The sequence below is a fragment of the Odocoileus virginianus genome, chromosome 3, assembly GCF_023699985.2.
Source record: "Odocoileus virginianus isolate 20LAN1187 ecotype Illinois chromosome 3, Ovbor_1.2, whole genome shotgun sequence".
In the NCBI taxonomy this organism is placed as follows: Eukaryota; Metazoa; Chordata; class Mammalia; order Artiodactyla; family Cervidae; genus Odocoileus; species Odocoileus virginianus.
Window position 1 is genome coordinate 5829423 of NC_069676.1, and position 25551 is coordinate 5854973.

General features: G+C 47.9%; 1 protein-coding gene and 1 long non-coding RNA gene across 2 annotated transcripts in view; one reads left to right on the plus strand and one right to left on the minus strand.

Moving 5' to 3' along the window:
* The window catches only part of LOC139033374 (uncharacterized), a 9917-nt gene extending 7801 nt beyond the window's left edge, over positions 1 to 2116 (minus strand). Inside the window, exon 1 of the long non-coding RNA XR_011485955.1 lies at positions 1793 to 2116. This is a non-coding gene — a long non-coding RNA (uncharacterized lncRNA). The remainder of the gene's footprint in view (positions 1 to 1792) is intronic.
* Positions 957 to 25551, plus strand: part of MED26 (mediator complex subunit 26) — a 43181-nt gene continuing 18586 nt past the window's right edge. The window contains exon 1 of the mRNA XM_020908673.2: positions 957 to 1318. Within this exon, the coding sequence (XP_020764332.1) occupies positions 1247 to 1318 (72 nt within the window). The 5' untranslated portion in view covers positions 957 to 1246. The remainder of the gene's footprint in view (positions 1319 to 25551) is intronic.

Below are 25551 nucleotides of genomic sequence, written 5' to 3' on the forward strand. Positions count from 1 at the left end.
GTGGAAGGGTCTTTTAAAACAGTGATTCTCAACAGGGGTCGATTCTACCATCCAGGGGACCTCTGGCAGTGACTGGGGACCTTTTTGGTCCCCTGCAGGAAAAGGGTGTTACTGGCATCTCCTGGGTAGAGACCAGGGATGCTGCCGAACGTCTTGCAACGCAACGGACAGGCCCTACAACACATCCAGCCCCAAATGTTACTGGTGCCCAGGTTGAGAAACGCCGGGGTAGACGCAGGTTTGCAACGTTGGTGTCAACTCGGGCAGCTGGCCTCCGGGCTTTCCCAGCTGCGGTAGCGGCTCCTCCGTGAGACACCTTGCTGTCTCATGTTTTGGGGATCGTAGCCCGAGGCGCTGCAGACCCCGGACTCGCAGCCACCCCCTCTGGAGGGGGCGAGGGCGGCGCTGTCCCACAGCGCTTCTCAGTTGACGCTTCAGCGCAGAGAATTACAACGTGGACGTTTGCCTCCTGGCCTCCCTGAACGCAGAGGAGCTGGGAAGGACCCCGGGGCTCAGGAAACTTGGCAGCTTCTCCCGCCCGCGACTCCCGTCATCTTCGTCAGAATGAGGAAAGCTTTTCTGCCCTAGGAGTGGGGCCCTTCATCTGCCCTCTCCGCCCAGCTGCCCTGAGGGCGTCCGCCCAGAGCGCCAGGGTTCAAGGACTCGGCGTACATCTAGCGTTTCCGTCGGAAACCTCCGGCCGCCACCCCCTCAACCTCCCGGCTTGGGTGGGGGCGGGGCCTCCAGGCAGCGGCCGTTGCCCCGCCCAACCGCCTCCCAACGGCTCCCTTGGCCAAGCGGCGGGGCGGAACAGAGGTGGGGCGACTGCGCCTGCGCGCGCATGCGTGGAGCCTAGGGGCGTGGTCTGCAAGTGGCCCCGCCCAGACTCGGCGTCTCTGCCCGCCCTATCTCCCAACCTCCTCAGCGTGGCGCCGACGCTGCGTGCGGCGCGGGTTACCCAGAGTGCTTCGCGCGGGGGTAGCTCACTGGAGTTTGGTTCTCGAGGCGGCGGCAGCAGCGGCGACGGCTCCGGCGGCTCCTCCTCCTCCTCTGGTGGTGGCGGCGCCCCGGGCCTGAGCCCCGGCCCCGGCTCACCTCTCCGTCATCCCGCGCGCCCCCTCTTTCCCCGGCGCTGCGGGGAACATGAGGCTCCGCTCCCGGAGGCCGGCGAGTGAGTGACCCCGGTCCTCCGCCTCAGCCTGCCCGCCCGCTGGCCCGGCCGCTCCCCCCCCGCCTCGCCCAGGCAATGACAGCGGCTCCGCCGTCTCCGCAGCAGATCAGGGACCGGCTGCTGCAGGCCATCGACCCCCAGAGCAACGTAAGTGCTCCTCACACAGGTCGAGGTGGAGGCCGCGTGGGCCCAGGACCCTCCCCCTCCCTAGTGCTCCTCGTCCACCGGGCTCCGAAGGACCCCCCGGACACCCAGCTGCCCCCGAGGGCCGCTGCCATCCCGGTCTCTCTTTCCCCGGGCCCGGGCCGGGGGCTGGTCGGCCAGCCCGGCAGCGCTCGGTACGTGAGGCCGAGGCTTTCGTGCGGCCTGGGCGAAGGGAGCAGATGGGAGCTGAGACTAGAGTTTTTCCCCCTCATCCTCTCTAATTCTACGACCCTTGCTGTTCCTGACGGAGCTCGCCCGCCTCGCCCTTACCATAGGACCCGCGACCCCCGGGAAGCCCTCCCGGCGCGGGGGAGGGGAGGGGGAAAGGCTGTGAGCAACTGGTGTCCGGGGTAGGACTCGGGGAACCCGTGCCGCCGGTGTCTCGGCCTTCTAGGTGATGAGGGAAGTCTTCTTTACCTTTCCTCCCGGCTGGAAGCACCTTCCTGGCTTCGGAGGAAGCCCTCCCGGCCTCCTTTACACCTAGCCGGGTGCCCAAGGCGCGTGGAGAGTCCCTTTCGGTTCTGAGAGTGGACTTGCCTTCGTTGGGTCTCTCTTGGGGTCGCTGCCGACGGAAGATGATCTTGTGGAGCGTGGGATTCTTCCTGTTATCTTTCTGGGCCTTAAGTACTCTTTGCGTCTCAGACCAAGGCAGAGTCCCGCTTTTCGGTAGTGAATTAGAGATGATTGTGTGCTCTCCCATTCCACCCAGAGCCCTCCTTCGTCTGCCCCCTACGTGGGGCCCTAGCCTGCTGGTTTGTGACCTAGACAGTCAGGGTTAACTCCAGGGTGTCGCTTTCTCAGGTGCTGCTCCACCGAGGCTGCTGTTTGTGGAGGGATCTCCCCTGCCCCCCACCGTGTGTGTTGGGAAAGACTCATCGTATTCTCATATTTTCTCTGAGTGGTTGTCCGTGATAGGGGTTATTTTCCCTTGTGGCCAGAGCAGGTTCAGCAATGGCAAGATGCTGTAGTATCCAGGTATGAAGTGAGCCCCTGCATTTCCTGGGAGACCAGGAAGTGGCCATTGAAACCACTTTTTAATGTGCTGGGGATGGAAGAAATAAACCACCTTCGACTTGGCCAGTAACTTAGGTTTCTGTCACTGTGGGGACTTTTGCTTTTCCTTTACGTGAGTTTTATTGACTACTTTTAGCAGTAGGTTTTAGCCAGCACTCTGGGAATAATTCATGGTTGGATTGTACAAATTTGATAGAGAGGAGTTGTGATCTTTGTAAGACTGATTTCTGTATCATAAGTAATTCTGTCCTTCCTGGTCTTCAGGCCCCATGAAGATAGACTTGGTGGTATTTGTCTTTAACAAATGTTGTATACATTTTTGTTATGACTTTGGGGGTGGAGTAGGCACAAGCTATATAAAACCTTGCAGAATTTTTGCAGTAACTGGTGCTGCAGCAATTCCCAAGACTGAAAAATTAAAGGATAAAACAAGTGAAATGAAAAATGTAGCCTTGGTGACTTTCACCTCAAAGTGTAATTTCTTGAGTTCCGTGTGCTTGTTTGCCTTCCAGAGATTCTGAATGGTTGCTGAGATATTAGCACTGATCCTAATACCACCTAGGAGAGCTTTGGGATCCGGAGGCGCTTTAATAGGCAGTCACCATGTTGTAGATTAGGTGGGGCGGTGACCTCAGGGGTTCTGTGTTTTGTAAGACTCTAAAGCGTTCCTAGGAGAACAGGAGGAAGAGGGGCCAAGCCCATGGTTGTGTTATGTATTATGGAGTGCACATTTCATGTGGCTTATCTGGGATGACTTAGAGTCTTACTGATGTAGTGGATGAAATCGGGGTATTGTCTCTGAATATGAGGGATGAGAAAGTGCCTCTTTTAAATGCTGCTGTTGTCAGTGATGTTCCTGAGTATTGTTACAAGCCATTTGACGGGAGTGTGGCTTGGAGCAAACTCCACAGAGAAACTCAGAGCCATGGAGGAATAGGTTGCTGCTGGCAGAGATGGTGTGACCGTATTTCTGCAGTTTCTCTTGATTGAACTGGGCTCAGGTGAGAGCTAGGTGGCTTCATCAAGGCATTGCCAGCACACAGCTGCTCTTCTCTGCCTTACCCAAGCAGGAACTCCACTTCTGCATAGTTAGTTGACACATATTTAAGATGCTCCTGGAAAATAAAAATGGGGACAGCGTTGAAGAGCCAACACTAAAATTAAACCTCTTCTGAGAGAAGCTACAGAGAATTGTGTCATTAATGCTTACCTTCATGGGCATGCAATTTTGGTAACAGACTTAACTTTTGCTTGAAAAGTCAACTTAGGCAGCTGACCTAATATCCGCAAGTATCTAAAAAGTTAGGGAAGTAACAAAGTAACATTTTCTGATCATCTCCCTGACAAAGGGGGTTCTTAAGAGGAAAGTTCTTTGCTCTAAATTCTAGCCTGTGGAGTGCTTGAATATCTATAGCATCAGGCTTTGATTTAATAATTTTTGCCATCTCAGTAATAAATTCTGTACACTCCTTTTCAGAAAGCAACTAAAAGTTTTTTCTAACAGTGGAAGCCTTACTCTTACCGTTGTATGGCAGCCCAAGGTGTTGAAAACCTTTCCGAAGTGCACTGTGTGCCTTTGTTAATCTTGTTTTGTTATGGATAAAGTTGAGGAGGACAGTCTTCTTCCAGCCCAGAAATCAGAGTCAGTCCACTCAAAGCATCAGCAAGTGATTAGGTCTCATCAGCAAGTGATTAGATTCCCATTTGTATTGGACACTCCTTATTTTGCCAGAGTTCAGTCTTTGTCTTCCAGACCAGACGACTACCTTCAGGAGGAGTTTGTTTCTCTGTCTGCTCTGTCTAGAGCAGAAGTGATAGGCATACTTTCTAAGTGCTGGTTAAACTACTGAACCCTAGACTCCTTCTTGGGTTCTCCAGAAGGAAATCTCAGGACTACATTTCTTCCTCAGTATTCTGCAGACTTCAGGTGCCAAGGGGAGGTGATCGAGGGGCCTCTGCAGAGAGACACATGGAAAAGATCGTTTTCCCACCTAGGAATTGGAAGGTGAGGATACCAGTGAGCTTCCTTGGGCTGTGGGTTCCTCATCCACAACCTGGGTCTGGGGACTGGTGGATTTGCCCCATAAACTAGATCCAGGTTCAGATTCTGGACCTGGGCATCAAAGGCTAACATGAATTGTCGTTCTAGAAGTTTTGTCTTTTAATGCAGGATCTATTGTGTGAATTTTCTGAATAACAAATACTAACACACTTCTGCACAGAGATGTATGCTTTACCTGACTTTGTGCAGCACTTCAACAGTCTCCTGCTTTCTTCTAACAGCCTGTAAAGGGACGTGGGGTGCATAGCCAGTCTCCCCTTTCTGTGGGTGCAAAAGCCGACATCACGACAGTAGGTGCTGTTTAGTGTCTTCCATGGCCTGGAGAGGACAAAATGCCTTTGTTTCCTACTCACTTAATGTGAGGTGACTGCCCTAAAGTTAGGGACTTACCCAGAGTTATTAAGCGATAATGCTTCCAACTCTGAATGTACTGTAGTGATCTCAAATGTGGAGAGACGACTTCAGAAGAGGCCATGAGGGCAGTGTTCTTGAGCTGGTGAGAAAAGATGTGGGCGTGTCTTCTCTCCCACACAGGTTTATAAGAGATTACAACTAGGGTTCGATTTACCTGTGATAGATCTAACAGGTTGATGATATCAGACAACCTGTCCTGGAAACATCTGAAGGTTTCTGTCAGGGGAACAGAATCCTGGGCCAGTCCACACTGTGATGTGGTAACTGCCAACTGATGTGGAACTTGTCATGAGTCTGGTGTTCCAGCTTTCTTTTCTGCTTCAAGATTACAGCACTTCTGGTGTTTTTATAAAACACCATTGGTCCTGCAGAAAAGAGGAATCTTGTAAGTTCTGAAATGGAAGGCTGTTAGTTCCAATTCTCATTAATATATTAGAACATATAAAATCTAAACATGTGGACTCTTCCTGATCACACCGGTGGCCCAAATTCAGTAGCCTTCCTGTCTTTGCTCTTTCTATTGTGGCCAGGATGTGTGAGGCCAGCAGTGTGGCATTTTATGACTTTGGGAAGTGGACAGGTGACAGTGTTGGTTGTCAAGCAGGTGTAAGTCCTTGTTGTGACTCGGCCTCTTCCTCGGAAGAAGGTGGACTTTACTTTCTGTCTTCACGGAAGTTCTCAGAGGTAGCTCTCATCAGGGGATGTTGTCCTGGCTGCAGGTCACAGAGGCCTGGAAGACAGTTCAGGTCCGCTTAGGGGAGAGGCATTTGTCCTGATACAGGTATAAACAGGCATTGTGGTCACTTGGGCTCACAACACCGCTTCGAGTGGTGGGCCATGCCCTCCAAGGGGCCAAGCTTGGCATTCTGTGAAGGAGGAGCTCTCTGCTCACTTTGCCTCAACTTGTCCATGTGTCTGTCTTTTCAGATGGAGTTCTGGTTTATCCAGCACTGATTTAACCCATCATAACCTCTCAGTGACTGCGTCCAGTGGTCTCCTGCCACCCCTCCACTGTAAACAGCTTTCTGGAAGCTGGGGGCTCTGTCTCAGCAGAAGTCGTGCTTTTTCTATTTATTCCTGGTGGTGGCTGTCCTGAGTCTGCCTGGTGCCTGTGGGGGCCACTTAGCTGGTTGTCAGGTTGGGTGCCTGAGTTTGTGGCTCAGTGGCTGGATGCGTAGGCAGTAGCATTTTCAGTCCAGCCTTGTGAGTGCCCACACTTAGAGCCCCCTTCTCCCACTGCTCCTTTTCATTCTCCGGACTGAGCAGGTATCGACACAGGGATTCCACGAATTGGAGAGCATTTCCTGCATAAGGAGGGCCTACCAGTATTCCGCATGCTGGATTTAAAAGTATACTCTGAATGAATGCCAGTTCTTGGGAGGCAGTACACCTACATTTCAATCACCAACTTGATACACGCTATTTATGGAGATACATGATAAAACTGGAAAAGGTGGCTCAACTGTTGAGTAAATATTTCTAGTGAGTGTTTACAGTGCTGGCCATGGAGGGTGCAGACCTGGGGATACCCAGCCACTACCCTGCTGTGACCTGGAGCAGGCGTAGTGTGAGCATGGATGGTCAGGGGTTGGGCAGCCTCACAGGGCTGCAGCTCTTAGATCCAAATGGAACAATTCTTCATGTGTCTTATTCAGAGATGGTTCAGAATTCTTATGAGCATAAAATGACTTTGTAGAGTCATTTTTTCCTCCATCATTTGTGTTTTTAGAAGGAAAAAGAAGTCATTTCTTGGTGTGTCTCTGACCTGAGGGGAATGGAGAGTTTGGAGGAATCGCTGGCAAGTCATCGAACAGTTTACCCTCTCAGCAATGGGATAGGAAGAGGGCTGGTGAAGGGCCTGGAGGCTGGTTTACAGTACAGGTTTAGGTTGGCTCTGTGTGGCTTCTGGAGGCAAACTTAGGACTCAGAAGGCAGGAGTTCCTGGGAGGTAGGTGCTCCCTACCTCAGGGGAACTCTTGATGATCATCAGAGCTGGCTCAAGAGTCCAGGGCCAGCGTGCCAGGAGGGTGTTGGACAGGACTGGGCCCTTGGTCAAGACTCAGACTCTTGACCTGTGAGTTCCTGGAGGTTCTGTGATTATGTATGGAGCCTGTTAAAACGAAGGGTCATGTCAGATGATGTGCCCTGGCCAGGTGGGTGGGGTTAAAAGCCTTCAAATGCTCCTGGGACTGCAACAGAGTTTCCTGGATTCGTCCTTTGGCAACTAGAAAACAAAGAGCTGCCATTCACTAGCACTTACTGTGTGCCAGGGATGTGTAGTGTGCTTTGCATCCTGGGTAGTTCTCTGAACCACTCTTACACATGGATGCTCCGTCTTTATTTTGGGGAAGAGCAGAGGTTAAGTGATCTTTCCAGTGTCACAGAGGTGGATATGGGAAAGCTCTGTGCCCAAACCCGGTGCTGGTTGGCTCAGAAGCCAGTGGGCCTAACAACCTGTTACATAAGCAGTGCCCAGAATGAAAGTTGAAGTCCAGTGCATCTTCTCAGGTTTACCTTAAATGTGAAGTGTTTTTAAACGTTAAGCTTTGCCTTTCCATTTTCTTCCCAGTTCCTGCAACCTTTCCCCTCTAAAAATCTTCTTGCCTGCTGGCTCCTAACCTTTTGGGGTATCAAGTTCCATTTTTTATGATCAGAAACATTCAGGAACTTCTACATGATGGCAGGTGTACTGTTTTGTTTTGAAAAAATTCAAGGACAGAAGCTACTCCTAATCCAGTAATGTTTTGAAGTAAAGGTATAGCTTGTCATCAAAACAGCATCTACGGAAGCTTGCAAGCCAACTTTACCTGTTTGTGTGTGTCACCTTGTATCGGACCCTTTGTGCTGCCTCTGGCTGGGGCCTCCTGTCATCCCTGCTGCTCTCCCTTTTCTAGAAACCTTTCCTGCTTTAATCCAAGAGGGTCTCCTTCAGACACCTAACAGAACTTAAAATTCCTACATTCCTGCTGAGATTAGATCCGTTCCCGTAGGATGGCAAGTTCCTTGATAATAGAGCAAGAGTTATTCCCCAAGTATCCAGAAAGAATTTCTTCGGCTAGTGGGTGCTCAGATGCTTGATGATGTTCCTGTGAAAGGGCTGGTCTTCAGAACCAGCTGTCAACACTTCCTGAGCAGGTACAGGATGCCAGCACTTTGCACATTTAACCTATACAGCAATACAGCAACCTGGTGAGGCAGGTACCAGTGTGGAAACTGGGGCTCAGTGGACACGCTGCTAGAAGGGATGGCTCTGGGGTTGGAACCTGCCCACCCAGTCCTCACCCACCTGCTGCTGCCTCCCATGTCACTCGGGAGAGGGCAGTGGACACAGGACAGGCACTCCACTCTCCTGCCTAGATTTGGATCCTTAGGCTGGATTCTTCTGTACAGCATTTTTATGCTTATTCAGGAGGAAAGTTGTGCCTGAATACTCTGCTTTCTCTTGAATCGGCTGAGAAAAAGGTGTTTTTCACTTTTTGTTTCTTGACTGGCATTTTTCACCCCTGACAGAGAAGGTGGCTCTTGATCTTAGATCCCTGTCTATCTGTGATCCCTGGAGGCACTGATCAAATGCCACCTAGAGACTCTCTGGCCTTGTTTGATCATTGACAAACCAAACCCTTTTGGACACCCCCCCCCCCCAATTTCATTCTTCAGGGCCAGAAAGTGGGTGATGCTTTTTCCAGACCACACCTCATGGTAGGTCAGCCTGGTGGCTGCTATGGAGAGTCTAGTCACTTGTCCACTGTGTGCAAAGTGATTTTGTAGGTGGCTGGCCCTAGTGCTGGGGGGTTCTGTGGTGGAGTCGGGAGAGTTACTGATGGAGAATTCGGCTACACGTGACCATGGCTCACACCGAGAGGCCATTGGTGGCCTGGCTGTCCTCTTCCAGGTGCTGGTGGCCCCGCTCTCCTGCTTGTACCTTCAGCTGCGCCCCCTACCCACGCCCCGGTCACACTTGGCTCTGCAGAGCACCTGGCTTGCTAAGCTGGCCTTGGCTCTCCTGGCACACACCTGTGGGCTATGTTCCCCTTGTCCCTATGATGCCTTACTTGGATATTCCCCCTCCCCTATTCCAGCTTAGCTCTCTGGACCCCTCTGCCATCAGATCCCTGGTCCAGCTCGGGGTGAGTAGTGGGCTGGTGACCACAAGGTGATCCCCAACATAGCTACCTGTGTCCTTAAGGCCAGTCCTTCTTGAAAGCCATTTCCAGTGAACACATCCCAGCTTTTTTTTTTTTTAACCCCCTTGGTGTGCCTTGGCATCTGTGCCAGGCAGACAGTTGGCAAGCCAGCTTTTTAGTGCTGCGGGGGTGTGGGGGTGAGTGACAGTGATGTGGAGGTATGCAAAATAGGAACAATGGTTTTATACCTTTTCTGCTAATTATTTCACATTGTTTTCTTCAAGCATTCAGTTAGATAGTTGCAGGCAAAGCACCTTTACTACTTCTGCATGGGCTTGTGTTGCACAGAGGCCCAGAAGTGGATCTCTTCTCAGGTGACACCCTGGCTTTACTTCATCTCTCTGTTTTGCTTTTTGTTGTGTTGCCTTTGCACAGTGGGTATCGTCTCCCCAGCCCCTGTAGCTTTGGGAATCACTGTTACCGACCATCATCCAGGGCAGAAGAGGAAGGTACTTCTTCCCCAGAAGGCTGAGCAGATGTTTCCTGGTGCTTTGATTGAATTTGTCTGGACTTTGATTGAATTAGCAGACTGTGTTGATTGGTTCACCCCTAAATCAGGACATGGTGTTATTCCACCCAGACTGACCCAGAGTAGAGGAGGTGCCCCCAAGAAACATTAGGGCACTGTTCATGGGAGAATAGGCTTGGAGTTACCTGGTGGTGACCCCTGGGTGATGCCTTTGAGGTGCTGAGATAGTCCCCTCTTTAAACATTAAAATTTTGATATGATCACGCCTTCAAGTAGTTGGGTGTTGTGTTGGGCCTGGGATTGGGTCTAGGTGACAGAATGGACATAACTGAAATATGAGTTCTGCAGTAAGCACTGGGTGGTTTGCATGGCATCAGATTGCAGCATGGGGCTCTAAGTACCCCTCATTCTGGCTGAACTGCAGACTCTGATTTGCCTGTAGTCACACTTGGGTTCCTTGTATTGGCGCAGGTGCTTGGTTGCAGCTTTTGACCCCATCCTGGGCTGAGGAGCCCTTTGGGAGTTGAGGAGAGCCTCGACATGGCCCTGCTTATGCTCTGTTCCTGCCCGCGCCGTCACCTCCCCTGGTGCTGCAGTAACTGCCTGGTGAGGCTGGGCAGGAGGAGGCGGTGCCTGTGACCAAGCAGGAGCCGAGCTCTCCAGCCTCATGTTCTCTCAGGCTCAGAGCGTGGATGGTTCCTGGGAGGTCTGGTCAGAGCTGATTGTTGTGCCCATTTCCTCTTAACTGTCCCCTTCCCCTGCTTAACAGAAGCTGGTACCTACTTGATTTTCAGAGTTTGGTTTCTTAGGTTAGCTGAGATAGATCGGGTCAGGTGATCTTTCATGGCCCTTTATTTTCCCTTTCCTATGCGTCTGGGAAGCTCTGACAAGCACCCAAAGTTGGTGATGTCTACTCCCCCTTGGCTGGATGCTGGCAGCTGGGCAGTGGCAAATGTGGGCCACATGTTATGTTACGATTGAGGCGTGTCTGGGGGCAGAGAGGTTTGTGAATGGACATTTCACTTTCGCTTCTATTTTAAAGGAACTTCTTATTCTTAAGCATTTAAAGTTCTCCCTTTGAAGGCTGGTCAGCAAGCCAAAGCTGCTGCTGCATGCAGGAGCCTCACTTCTCACCATCACCCTCTTGAGTGAGGTGAGCTCATCCTACATTTGTTTATAACCATTCTCCTCGCACCACCAAGTCAAAATACTGTTAGGGATTGAAATTGGAGTGGGAGAACTGAGAGGGAAACTGTTCTGTTTTTTTGTCCTCGACACCACGTGCATATGTGTGTTGTGTGGATAGACTTGTTCCACGTGGTGGGAAACGTAGCAGCTCTGGGATTGGAACTCTTGAAGGCTCAGTCAAGGATGGATTCACTTTCAGTTTGAAAACTCCTGAAGAATCACTCTGACTTGGCTTGGGGGTGGGAGAAAATGGTAGTCTCCAGCGGAAGTAGGGGAGGAGCTTGCAGAAGAAGCAGGGTCTGCTGTGCAGACAGAAGCAGCAGGCGTCCCTTGACTGCTGTAGCCCTCCCATGTGGCAGGGCAGAAACAGTGAGACACTGGTCTGGGCCGGGAGCTAGGGACTGTCTTTGGGTTACTGGTGAACCTGCTTGTCGGCCCCACTCAGAGTTAGGGGAGTAAGTGTCTGCCTTTCGCCCTGCGGATGATGCTCCTTTGTCAGGAGTATAATCGGCATGGTTTTCTGTCCTGTTGGTGGTGGGCTCCTCCAAGTCAGGAAATAGGAAGTGGCATCATCTGCTTTGTGAGATGAGCTGGCCTTGGGCATGAGGATGCATTACTGATGCTTGTCACTTGAGGCCGTCTCCCTGGGTCATTATGCTGTCCTTAGTGACCCACTGCAGGCTCAGTGCTGAATGCAGCTGCTTGGGAATGAAGGAAGCCTGAGGCCGAACGCTGAGTGGTTGCTGCGGTTGGCCCCCTGGACCGTACTGCACTGGCCTTGCTGCTCTCTCCAGACCTCCGGCTCACTGTACCTCCTTGCCTTTGAATATTTGACTTTTCTTTGAGGACCCCTGTCTGGCCTTTAAGACTTTCCCCAGATGTCTCACCATGGTTTCCAGTGAGCCCTGGGAGCTTGCAGGCCAGCCAGCTGCTGACCTCGGCATGCTGTGCTGTTTGTTGGCGGTGCCACAATCCACTGCTCTGCTGGCTGCCTCCCTCAGTCGCCCCATTCCTGTGAATGGGATCTCTAGGGAGATGTAGCCTCTTCCCAGCCAGTCTCCTGCATCCAGATCTTGTCTCTGTGCCAGCCCCAGAGTAAGTGTTCAAAAACAGACTGGGATGTTTCTCTCTCTCTGTTGGGGCCATGCGGCTGACTGGGTAGCGTGGGAGCTCTGCAGGTGATATAGTGAAGAAGGCAGTCTTTCTCCAGGTGGAAAACTTGGGCTTTAGAGTTGGGCAGAACTGAGTTGGGATCGTGACTCTGCTGTTGACCATGTAGTTTTGGATCAAGTTAGGTTTGCAGCCTTAGTTTTCCTTGGAGGATGTCCAAGTGGGACATCCTCTACTGACAGTGGGATGTGGTCCCTGGCCTGAAGCATCCTGGGTCTTGATGGGTGGGTGGTAGCTGACAGTTCACAGACTTGTTGGTGGGCAGCTCACCCAGGTTCCATCCCTTGGTGGATGTCCTTAGGCTGCTTAGTGATTGAGGTCTAGCCAGTCATGGGGCTACATTTTTCCTGGCCAGTGATTGGTTCAGGGGCGGACCTATGACCGTTTGAAAGTTTTAATGCTTTGCTGGGGTACTTGGGGGAGACTTAAATGAGAAGGATGTCAACAGGTTGCTGCTAGGGTCTGCTGCATGAGGACAGCCTGCCCAGGAGTAAGACTGGCCCAGAGGGATGGGGAGGAATAAGTTGCTGGGGCTCAGTTGGCCCTAGGTGAGTTGGTGGCGTCTTTTCTTGGTTAAGTCCATTTATTTGACCTGATCTTTCTGTCACTTGCAACCAAGAGAGTCAGCTGAGCACAGTGTGTCCTAGTCTCTGGCATCCTCTCTCCTGCCCTGCTGCAACCTCTCTCAACTGCTCATCCACTCCTGACCTGCTGTTGCACCCCCACCTGGATAATCTGCCCTCCATTCTCTTTCCTTCCTACCTGCTTCTCTGGGCTCAAGGTGCAACTTTCTTCCCACAAGGCCCTTGCCAGCTGTCCAAGGAGCACTGTCTTCTGTTCCTGGCATCCTGGTCTGATCTTGCCCACCTTTAACCTGTCTGGTGTGCATGTGTCCCCTTCTGCTTTGGTCCCTTTCTTGCTGTTGCGTACAGTTCATTCTGTTAGGGCCAAAGACCAGTTTACTGTGGGTCCATCTCTGATTTGAGGCTGTGGATGAGCACGTGCATTGCCTAATCTGGCAGCACCAAGCTGGGTTCAGGGTAGAGAGAGTTCAGTTTTGGTGGGGACTGGGCAGAGCAGCTGCTTGGCTCACAAGCATTGGGGTTGGGATGGCTGGTTCCTTGAAGGACAGCCCTATCCTGTGATGACTGGCCCTCTCCAGACCTCAGCCCTTTGGGGTCCTCCTGTGGTGCGTCGGTTCCCTTCGAGCCATAGTGGCATGGTCAGCACTCAGGCATTGAGTGTGTCTTGTGTGTGTCACTCAGTTTTAGGGAGTCTGGAGATTCTAGAGGCTGGAAACAGGACAGGCGGGGAGGTAGGCAGCTTTGTAGCACTTGCCTAGCCTCCTCTGTGGTGTGATGATCCCTCAGTCCCAGGCTCCCGCCTTACCAGGAGTGCACATACCTCCTCCCTCCTCTGGACTCCCCCTGGAGGAGGGTTCTGAATGCTGAACCCCTGCTGTGCTGTAAGAGCAGTGGCTCTGGGTCCTCCTCAGTTGCTTCTGCCTGAGTGGCCTCAGGGTGAATCGCCTAAAGCCTCTGGGCCTCAGTCTCTCTCCCTGTGATATGTGGCTGTTGGTGCCATCACCTGGTGGTGGTGTCCTGAGGGGTTGAGCGTGTTAGGTGCCTGGTGCAATGTCTGACTTGGGCTTGGTCACCTAGAGGAGGGCGGGAGCTGCTGCTGTTTCTCTTAAAGATGAGGAAAAGAGTGAGGGAGCCTCTCCTTACCTGAGGCCTTGCAGCTGGAAGGAGCAGAGAGCGGATTTTTAATACTGTTAGTGGGTAATAGACCTGCAGGTGGAGTTCAGCCTGACGGGAATCTCATTCAGTCTAGTAAGCAACCCTGCTTAACAAATCCAAGTGTTCAGTGTCTTTTGATGTCATCTTTGTAAGGACTTTATCTTTGGACTGTAACAGAAGCAGGACAGTAGCAACTCATTGTACGCTCACTCTGTGTTAGGTAGTATCCCATTTAACAGATGAGACTCAGGCTTAGCCAGGGTAAGTACCTGGCCACCGCACAACTGACCTCAGAGCAAGGAGTGGAGGCGACAGCGAGAATCCCTGCGGAGCTCTTTCCTTCCTGGCAGAGCACTGGTGCTGATGGAGATGGTCTCTGCCCATCAGTCCCGTGTGGCAACCCCAGCCCCGTGTGGCTCGGGAGCACCTGCCTGACGTGCCACCAAGGAATTCGCTTTAAAATTTAATTTTAATGCCTACCTCAATTGGTGTGCTTCTGGGCCTCATCCCTTGTGTTTTGGGTAAGAACTGAGGCCTTTGTTGTGTTTGTCCACATGGGCGTAGGGTAGCATGGGGGTGCAGAGCACAGCCCCCTTCCCCTCCTAGCAACCCTCAAGTCCTGACTCCTCCCCCGTCACACCCCCTGGTTTTTCTGGTATCTCTGAGCCCTGTTAGCACCATTTCCGAGGTCTTGTCTTTTGGAGAAGAAAGCCTTCTTTCCTTTTCTTAAATACAGGTTGATGGGTGCAAAATTGTCTGAGCCTCCCCCCAAATGAAAAAGATGAACGGATGGGCAGATAGAAGGAAAGAAAAGTATTTCATATGCAGAGGTTTTGGAGTTAGACCTGGGTTCAAATCTGTATAGCTCTGTTTCTGAGATGCTTGTCTTTAGACAAATCGCAGCAGATATTGCGGACAGTCTGTCAGACTTTCTGTCCTCTGATGAAGTGAGGACAGGCCCTACCCTACCAAAGGGTAAATAACGCCCAAAGGGAAGTTGCTGTGTACATCAGAGACACTGAACACATGCAAGTACACCCCCCTCCCTGCTTTTCTTGAGGGGTGGGGATGGGGCCAGTTTTCCTCCTGGATGAGTTTGTAGATATTTAACTTTGGTTTTCACAGATGGTATTTTTTCCCAAAGATAGTCTTCGTTTTAGTGTGAGCAGTTACCAGACAACATTGCATAATTTTTCACATTTCTGAAAGCTCCCTGGGGGGAAATAGGAATAAATTGGTTGTAGAACAAAATCTCAGGCTTGTAGACGGAAAGACACACTTCTTTAGAAGTGCTTGGGATGGAACTCCCAACCGGACTTGCCACTTGCCTGAACTTCTCTGAATCCCTCTATATTGCAGTGCAGACCAGGGGAGGGAAGGGATCAAAATGCAGATTTCTGTGTGTGTAAAATCGCCTTTACGAAGCAGTATTCTTTCAATGTGGAGAACTTACTCTAGAGCTAACAATCACAACCTCCCAGAAACATCACCAGGTAGGGAAATATTGATGTGAGGAATAATTGAAAAATATATACCTTATACTCAAATATGTAGGTGAAATGGCTTTGGCAGGTAATCAAGACTGGGCGTTAAACTGTCCTGTTGCTATTTTGTATCTCCTACTCTTTTCCCCCTCATCCCACCCAACCTCACTGGCAGGACCCAGGAGAGCTTCGTACTTCATACTTATTCCCTTTTGAGAAATACTTATGTGGCAGGAGGTGTAGCTTTTGGTCATGTCCTTTGATCTAGACATTTTTTAACTCTTGGAAATTTATTTACAGATACATGATCGTTTTTAATAACAATGTTAGTGAATATATTTATCCAATATTAATTGCTTATATCATTAATTAAATGGCGTGGGAGAGGCTTAGGAAACATGGTGCATCCACTGAGTCAGATAGCGTAGAGCTGTGAAGATTGATCCTGAAGACTGCAGAAAAATGGACAAGCTTTGCCATGATGAAGAAAAGGAGCTTTTTTTTTTTTTTGGTCAGCATCGCACAACCAGGAAAGGCACAAAAACTAGACCTTAGGATAAAATGGGAGGCATTTGTATTGGGGCAGTAGGAATGGTTTTTGTTTTTGCTTTTCCTGTGCTCTGTTGTTTTTTCAATTAAACAGTAAAAAAAAAAAAAGAAAAGAAAAAGTAGATTGATTTAGCCTGAAGAGCACTCGAACTATTGAGAGCAATCAAGATGTGGAGTGGATCATGGGGCCTCTGTGTACTGCAACCAGCGGAGAGAAGAGGGTTATTTTCTCTCGTGCTTTTTTGGGAGGTTCGGAACAGGAGTGTGCAACTCCTTACCCCAATCAAGTCCACCTGTCATGCTTTTCATGCTCTCAGAGCACAGGAGTCCAGCCCATCAGGACAGAGAGGATGTGTATGAAGTTTTCCTCAATGCAGTCAGCGCCGCTGTAGCTGTGGCTCTGTTCAGGCCCTGGGGTCAGCTGTGCTCCCTGCTTTTCTCGGCCTTAATGCGCCCAATCCATCTGTAAGTCCTGTGCATGACTTTGGTGACTCTACTACCAAAATGTATATTCTCCTTTCATCATCTTTTCTCCGTCTTGCCCCTTCTAAACTGATATCAGATCACACCGTTGGCTCGAGATCCTCTGTGATTAGAACAGGCATCCCCTCTCCTTATTGTCATGAAGAATTGTTTCTTTCAAATTGTGGTGCTGGAGAAGACTCTTGAGAGTCCTTTGGACAGCAGGGAGATCAAACCAGTCTATGCTGAATTTGAGTGGAAGGACTGATGCTGAAGCATCAGTACTTTGGCTACTTGATGCAAAGAGCCGACTCCTTGAAAAAGACCCTCATTCTGGGAAACATTGCAGGCTGGAGGAGAAGGGGGCGACAGAGGGTGAGATGGTTAAATAGCATCACCGACTCAATGGACATGAATCTAAGCAAACTCCGGGAGATAGTGAAGGACAGGGTAGCCTGGTATGCTGCAGTCCAGGGAGTTGCACAGTGTTGGTCATGACTTAGCGACTGAACAATAACAATGACAGGTGCTGTATGACTTGGCCCCTTCTTTCCTTTCTCGTCTCATTTATACTTCCCTCTCCCTCATTCATGGCTGTGTAGGTCCCCTCCCTAGATGTGACCTCAGATTCCTTCAGGCTTCTCTTGGCCAGCCTTTGTAAAGAGCTCCCTCCCCTCCCTGCTGTCACATTGCCTGCCTACAGACTCTTGTCAGTTCACGGCACACATAGGAAATAGGGTGTCCAGGCAGGGCACTGGGAAACTGGAGCTGGGAATGGGGGGACGAGCAGTTTATTCCTTCAGTATAGTTTTGAGAAAAATAAAGTGTAAAGTGTTAGGGGATGTGCTAAATATTGAACTTTATTGACTCTCCCAGTAACATTATTGATGTTCCTAAAAGGGAGCACTGTGTCCTTGAACATACTTTTATATGTTAGCTGGGTTCTTTTGTTTTTCCTTGACACTGATAATCACCATGGAGAAGTTCAGTTTGCTTGCAGAGATGATAAAACTTAGAACCATTTTTTAAGTGCACCATAATTTATAAGAGGTGGCATCTAAAGAATGCAGGTTCTTGGCTATACTACCCAAAGCAATCTATAGGTTCAATGCAATCCCTATCAAACTACCAACGGTATTTTTCACAGAACTAGAACAAATAATTTCACAATTTGTATGGAAATACAAAAAACCTCGAATAGCCAAAGTAACCTTGAGAAAGAAGAATGGAACTGGAGGAATCAACCTGCCTGACTTCAGACTATACTACAAAGCCACAGTCATCAAGACAGTATGGTACTGGCACAAAGACAGAAATATAGATCAATGGAACAGAATAGAAAGCCCAGAGATAAATCCACGAACCTATGGTCACCTTATCTTCGACAAAGGAGGCAAGGATATACAATGGAAAAAAGACAACCTCTTTAACAAGTGGTGCTGGGAAAACTGGTCAACCACCTGTAAAAGAATGAAACTAGAACACTTTCTAACACCATACACAAAAATAAACTCAAAATGGATTAAAGATCTAAATGTAAGACCAGAAACTATAAAACTCCTAGAGGAGAACATAGGCAAAACACTCTCTGACATACATCATAGCAGAATCCTCTATGACCCACATACCAGAATTTTAGAAACAAAAGCAAAAATAAACAAATGGGACCTAATGAAACTTAAAAGCTTTTGCACAACAAAGGAAACTATAAGCAAGGTGAAAAGACAGCCCTCAGATTGGGAGAAAATAATATCAAATGAAGCAACAGACAAAGGATTAATCTCAAAAATATACAAGCAACTCCTCCAGCTCAACTCCAGAAAAATAAATGACCCAATCAAAAAATGGGCCAAAGAACTCAACAGACATTTCTCCAAGGAAGACATACAGATGGCAAAAAAACACATGAAAAGATGCTCAACATCACTCATTATCAGAGAAATGCAAATCAAAACCACAATGAGGTACCATTACACGCCAGTCAGGATGGCTGCTATCCAAAAGTCTACAAGCAATAAATGCTGGAGAGGATGTGGAGAAAAGGGGACCCTCTTACACTGTTGGTGGGAATGCAAACTAGTACAGCCACTATGGAAAACAGTGTGGAGATTTCTTAAAAAGCTGGAAATAGAACTGCCATATGACCCAGCAATCCCACTTCTGGGCATACACACCAAGGAAACCAGATCTGAAAGAGACACGTGCACCCCAGTGTTCATCGCAGCACTGTTTTTAATAGCCAGGACATGGAAGCAACCTAGATGCTCATCAGCAGACGAATGGATGAGGAAGCTGTGGTACATATACACCATGGAATATTACTCAGCCATTAAAAAGAATTCATTTGAATCAGTTCTAATGAGAATGAGATGGATGAAACTGGAGCCCATTATACAGAGCAAAGTAAGCCAGAAAGATAAAGACCATTAAGTATACTAACACATATATATGGAATTTAGAAAGATGGTAACGATAACCCTATATGCAAAACAGAAAAAGAGACTCAGATGTATAGAACAGACTTGTAGACTCTGTGGGAGAAGGCGAGGGTGGGATGTTTCAAGAGAACAGCACGAAACATGTATATTATCTAGGGTGAAACAGATCACCAGCCCAGGTTGGATGCATGAGACAAGTGCTCAGGCCTGGTGCACTGGGAAGACCCAGAGGGATCGGGTGGAGAGGGAGGTGGGAGGGGGGACCGGGATGGGGAATACATGTAAATCCATGGCTAATTCACTTCAATGTATGACAAAAACCACTGCAATGTTGTAAAGTAATTAGCCTCCAACTAATAAAAATAAATGAAAAAAAAAAAAAGAATGCAGATTCTTTCCTCTTTTCATTTATTTGTAGTGCTGAATTATATAGTAATGCAAATGGATTTTAGTTTCATTCAGGGTTTATTTTAAGCACTTTGAAGTAATAGAGAACTCTAATTTACTCTATGTGGTGTGCTTATAAATGCTTGACAGCTGGCTTTCCAGGAAAAATGCCTTATATATACATACATGATTATACTGATAGAAAGGATAGATAGCAGACAATTTACAAGTAATCATGAAACAACACTTTATTTTGTAGCCAGTTGTTTCTTTCAGACTGCTTTCCTTTTTTTTGTTGAAGTTTTGTATCTATAGTCAACTTATGAGTTTAATTTTGACATGAACATTGACTGATAATTGTTATGTTAGTAAGTGAAGTAATATCTTTGCAAAATCAGATAATAGTTTTCAAATACTGGAAGAATATTTCCTCAGTTGTTTGTGCTATTCCTATCGGCATGGCACACTTTGAAGTTTAATCTGCATAATCAGTATTTTCTTAAGTCTAAATCCCAGGGGCTGGCGAGCTCTTTCTGGACCAGATAGTAAATATTATCAGTTCAGCTTTGTAGCTCATACTGTCTCTGTCACAGCTCTGCCTTTATGCATACCATAGAAGCAGCCATAGATAATTTGTAAACAAACGAATATGGCTGTTTTCCAGTAAAACTTTATTTACATGGTTGATTTTATGTTATGTGAATTTTACCTCAATAAAAAATATATAAAATGAAACTTTTAAAACTCTTTACGAAATTGGTCTGGATACGGCCCAGGACTCTACAGAGGCCACCAACCTGAGGATAAATCAGGCCCTGATTTGTAGTGTTTGCCAGTTTCCATGGTATAAATACTTTGTGTCTGATTTCAAGCTACTAGCATGATGTCATCAAATGTGAAGTTGGGAAGACATGCTGCAGTAGTAGACATGGCCAAGATATGGTAGTCATGAACAAGTTTGAAAACCCAAATAATAATGGCTGTGCTCAGTCGTGTCCAACTCTTTGCTGCCCCATGGACTGTAGCCCGCCAGGCTCCTCTGTCCGTAGAATTCCCCAGGCAAGAATACCGGAGTGGGGTGCCATTTCCTTCTCCAGGGGATCTTCCCAGCTCAAGGATCTAACCAGCGTCTCCTACATTGGCAGGTGGATTCCTTACCACTAGCGCCACCTAGGAAGCCCCAAATAATAGTAACTGTGGGGAAAAGAGTATTTCATCACCTTTGTTTTCAAATTTAAGAAATTGTTACACTTAGAAAAATTGAGGTATAGTTTATGGTGTTGTTAGTTTCAAGTGTACAGCAAAGTGATTTAGTTATATATATTCAATTTTACACACACACACACACACACACACACACACATATATCCCTTTTCAGATTCTTAATAATCTATAGATTATTACAGGATACTAAGTATACTTCCCTATGCCATACAGTAGGTTCTTGCTGCTTGCCTATTTTATGTCACAGTGTATATGAATCCCAAACTATAATTTATGCCTCCTCTTTTCCCCTTTGGTAACCGTAAGTTTGTTTTCTATGACTGTGAATTGTTTTTATTATGTAAATAAATTCATTTGCATCACGTTTTAGATTCCACATATAAGGGATATCATATGATATTTGTCTCTTTTAGCCATGTTAACGCTGAATCACTTTGCTGAATACCTGAAACTAACACATTATAAATCAACTAGACATCAATTAAAAAAAAAAAGCTATCCAAATGAAGATATCCCTTGAGAAGTAAAAGGGAATGCTAAAGTAAATTACATTACAAATTTTTTTAACCATAAATGGTTTATTAAGAAGCAATAAAGATTCCACTTAAAAGCTAGTCTTAATAAAATTCTAAAACTTTGTTTAAAAAATGTTAAATCCAGGACATGCGCTATAAAACAGATGGGAACTCAAGTGATCTAGGATAGCAGTCACCCCAGACCCCAGGAATATGGCAGCAGAAGTAACACAGAGGTGGCATTCATCCTTGCTGATATCTGTTTTCACCAGAATGTTTGTCAGAGGAGCTCTGAACTCATTCCTACCTACTCCCTTAGACACTGTCTCTGTTATGCATGTTGGTGCCTTTGTTTTTCAGGAACTAGAAACATAAAGCTTACAAGCACCAACTTGAGCCACACTGCCTGGACTTGATCTGGCTCTGTGACTGTGTGGCCTTGGGCGAGTTACCTAACATCTTGGAGTTTCACTGTGCTTATGCAGAAGATGAGAGGTAGTAGTAATACCTATCTCCCGGGGTTGTTTTGAGGATTCACTGAGTTGATATACGTCGTGTCCACCCAACACACAGGCCTGCTTGTGCAATTTTATCGCTGTTAGTGTCTGCTATCTACCTGACACTGAGCATAAGTAGAGGTGATTTGTGAGCTGGGTAGAGCTCAAGGGTTGTGACATCTCCTAGTACAGTATTTTTAAAACTTTAATTAGCCACAAAAATACAAATGGAGGTTTCCTACAAAAATCCAGCTATGTGACTTTTCTAGAAAATTTAGAATGCTGCCAGGCAGGAGATAACTGCCTGCCCACAGCAGCCTTCAGCTGGCAGTCCAAACCACTCCTTTATCATAGCATTTCTTTAAAAAATTACTTATTTTACTTTTGGTTGTGCTGGGTCTTCATTGTAGTGCACAGGCTTCTCACTGCAGTGGCTTCTCTTGTTGCGGAGCACGGGCTCTGTACGCACAGGCTTTGGTAGTTGTGGCACATGGGCTTAGTTGTTCTAAGGCATGTAGAATCTTCCTGGACCAGGGATTGAACCCATGTCCCCTGCGTTGGCAGACGGAGTGTCATCCACTGTACCCCAAGTGACTGATCATTGCATGTTTTAACAGTGGCTGTGTGTAACAGCTGGCTCCCAAGGTTCCTTAGTGCTGGCTGGCGTGAACTGAATGCAGCACACTCTGGGGTTGAGACCCTCCCCTTGTCCTGCTTGGATCTGGGCTGCAGGCTGCAGGCTCCTTGTCCAAGATGGCATCGGTGCCTTTGCAGCTGACTCCTGGGCTGGTTCTCTTGGTTGGAGTGTCTTGGAGGCCAGCTATTCTGAAGATGGTTTGGGGCCAGCATTCTGCTACAGACCCTTTGCTGCCCTGGGTTCTCTCTGGGACTCCAGGCTGAGGTGACCATCTCTCCTGGCCCAGGGCTTGGGAGGAAGCCTTCCTCTGGTATGTCGCGTTGGTGATTTTCTTCCTAATTTGCATACAGTCACTTTGTCCTGTTTCCTTGTCAGTCTTCTTTCTTCCCTGCCATGAATATAAGTCCCTCCAGCTCTCCCTGCTCCCTGAGTTCCTCCTCAGCACAAACCCAGTTTGATTTTCCTGGTAAATACTTAGCCACTGAATGACTTCTGGTGTCCTCTCTCTGTGAGCTGCAGCTGTTTTTCAGAGTGCAGTCTGAATGGCTTTGGCGCCCACGTCCAAGGTTTTCCTGATGTTGGAGACAGCCATTCCCTCTCTGTGTGCAGGGCACCTCTCTCCTTGGAAGTGGCAGCTCTGTCTTCTGGCCGTGTTCTCCTGGCAGATCGCAGTCACTCTTAATAATCTCACCACTGAGCTGTAAAAATTGCTCTAGGTTTCAGCGAGATTAATGCCATGTTTGCGTCTATCTCAGCCGACCTCCCGAGGTATAGTGGCAGTCCTGTGGATCCTCACCTGTCTTCTCAGCAGCCTCGGAGTGGGGGGGTGGGGGTGGGGCAGAGCAGCCTTAGTGCGGTCCTCGAGGGTTGTGTGCACTGGGTGCTCTCTCCCTTCCTGCTGGTGGAGTCATGGAATAGACGACAAAGGCAGGGTAAGATAACAGCCCTGACATCTGAGTCCAGTCTGCCAGACAGCTGGGCCTGCCTCTTCAGGACCCCGTGCAGGGTACAACAGATTGGGCTCTGCTTTCTTCCTCCTCTTTGTAGTGGGGTCATTGCATTGCCCAAGGTGAGAGTGAAAACCAGTTGAGGCAGTACCAATTGCCATAAAAGTATTTGGACCCCTAGGGCAGAGTTGAACACCTGAATTTATTTCTGAGGGAAAAATGAGATAAGGAAGTTGTGAAGATGATCTTTACAACATTGGTTGCAGTAGGAGAACCCAGAAGGAGTTGGGATGCCCAGCAGAGGAGAAAAGTCAAGGCAATTATGATGCATTAATGGGACGTTTAGCTGTTAAGATCATTATGAAGCGTATGTAGCAACAGGAAGAAGTGTTCAATGAAGAAAAGAAAAACCAGCTATCTGTGATGCGGTTTCAACTATATAATTGTTGCAGACACTGGATAAGAGCAGGAAAGTCACCCAGAGAAACATTGCCATGGCTCAGGCTGGTTTGGGGCTTGAGGGGCTAAGGCATAACTTGGCCTCTGAGGTCAGACCTGAGCCATGATGTTGTTATCTGCCTCCTGGGGCTGTTGGGGTTCAAGAATGATGAAGGTGGTGGCCTAGAAGATCCTCTCAGAGGAAAAGAAGACCAGAGTGGGTGGAGGAAAACTCCAGAACTGAGGGTGAGGAGCTTGGGCACCATCAAGCCTCAGGTCCTCATCATGGAGCCTAGTCAGTCTGGGTAAAAAGTTATGGGACTGGATATAGGCATGCTCAGACAAAGCAACTGTCACAAGTTGGCTAGGAGGTGAGCTCAGGCCCACCATATCAGGGTTGAAATCAGGATCCAAAGAAGACATGCCTTAGATGTGGAGAAAAGATAGCCTCTTCAGTAAGTGGTGCTAGGAAAACTGGACAGCTCCATGTAAAAGAATGAAACTAGAACACCTCCTTACACCATACACAAAAATAAACTCAAAATGGATTAAAGAGTTAAATGAAAGGCCAGAAACTATAAAGCTCTTAGAGGAATACATAGGCAATACACTACTTGACATAAATCACAGCAAAAACCCACCTCCTAGAATAATGGAAATAAACACAAAAATAAACAAGTGGGACCTAATTAAACTTAAAAGCTTTTGCACAGCAAAGGAAACTATAAACAAGGTGAAAAGACAACCCTGAGAATGGGGGGAAATAATAGCAGATGAAACAACTGACATAGGATTAATTTCCAAAATGCACAAGTAGCTCATACAGCTCAATACCAGAAAAACAAACAACTCAGTCAAAAAATGAGCAGAAAACCTAAATGACCATTTCTCCAAAGAAGATGTACAGATGGCTAATAAACACATGAAAAGATGCTCAGTATCACTCATTATTAGAGAAATGCACATCAAAACAACAGTGAGGTATTGCCTCATACTAGTCAGAATGACCATCATCAAACAAATGCTGGAGAGGGTGTAGAGAAAAGGGTAAGGATACCTTCTTGCCTTGTTGGTGGGAATGTAAATTGATAGAGCCAGTACTGAGATTCCTTAAAAAACTAGGAATAAAACTACCATATGACCCAACAATCCCACTACTGGGCATATATCCTAAGGAAACCATATTTGAAAATGACACATGTACCCCAGTATTTATCCCAGCACTATTTACAATAACTAGGACACGGAAGCAACCCAAGATGTCTATCGACAGATGAATGGATAAAGAACTTGTGGCACATACATTACTCGGCCATAAAAAGGAACACATTTGGGTCAATTCTCATGAGGTGGATGAACCTGGAGCCTATTATACAGAGTAGAGTAAGTAAGAAAGAGAAAAACAAGTAATATTGTCTATTAATGCATATATATGGAATCTAGAAACATGGTACTGATGAACCTATTTGCAGGGCAGCAGTGGAGATGCAGAACAGACTTGTGGACACATGCGGGAAGGAGAGGGTGGGGCGAATTGGGAGAGTAGCATTGAAACATACACACTACCATATGCAAAACAGATAGCCAGTGGGAATTTGCTGTATGACGCAGGAAGCTAAACCCAGTGGTCTGTGACAACCTAGAGGAGTGGAATGGAGTAGAAGGTGGGAGGGAGGTTTGAGAGGGAGGGGACATATGTATACCTGTGGCTGATTCATGTTGATGGATGGCAGAAACCAACACAGTATTGTATAGCAGTTATCCTTCAATTAAAAATAAATACATTTTTAAAAAAGACATGCCTAATGGGGCTAGTGTGAGTGGGTTTATTTGGAGGTGAGAAAAAGGGAGGTTTGCGTGCACCAAGGGTCCTAGCCCACTTCTGAGGGTGGGGAGCAGTGTCAGCCAGTGGTCCTTAGAAAGCCTCATTACCTGTCGGATGCAGAAGTGCCACTAAGTGCATCCAGAGATGAGGCCTGCGCCCCAGATGCAGCTATGGAGCTGCCTGGGGGTGGGACTGCTCAGGCAGTGAAGTGCGGTGAGAAGGAAAGGATCTGAAACTGTGCCTTGAAGAGCTCTGAGAGGAGGATGTAGAGGGCTTGAATGTAGAGGGATGTCAGGATCTGCCCAGGGTCCAAGAGATGAGGCAAGGCAGGGCTGAAGGGTCCTCGGCTTTGGTGAAAACTTGCCTGGGCAGAGCATTTTTGGTGCATTGACAGCCTGCATGCTCAATTATGTCCGACTCTTTGCGACCCAGTGGACTATAGCCTGCCAAGCTCCTCTGCCCATGGGATTCTCCAGGCAAGAATATTGGAGTGGGTTGCCTTGGCCTCCTCCAGGGGATCTTCCTGACCTGGG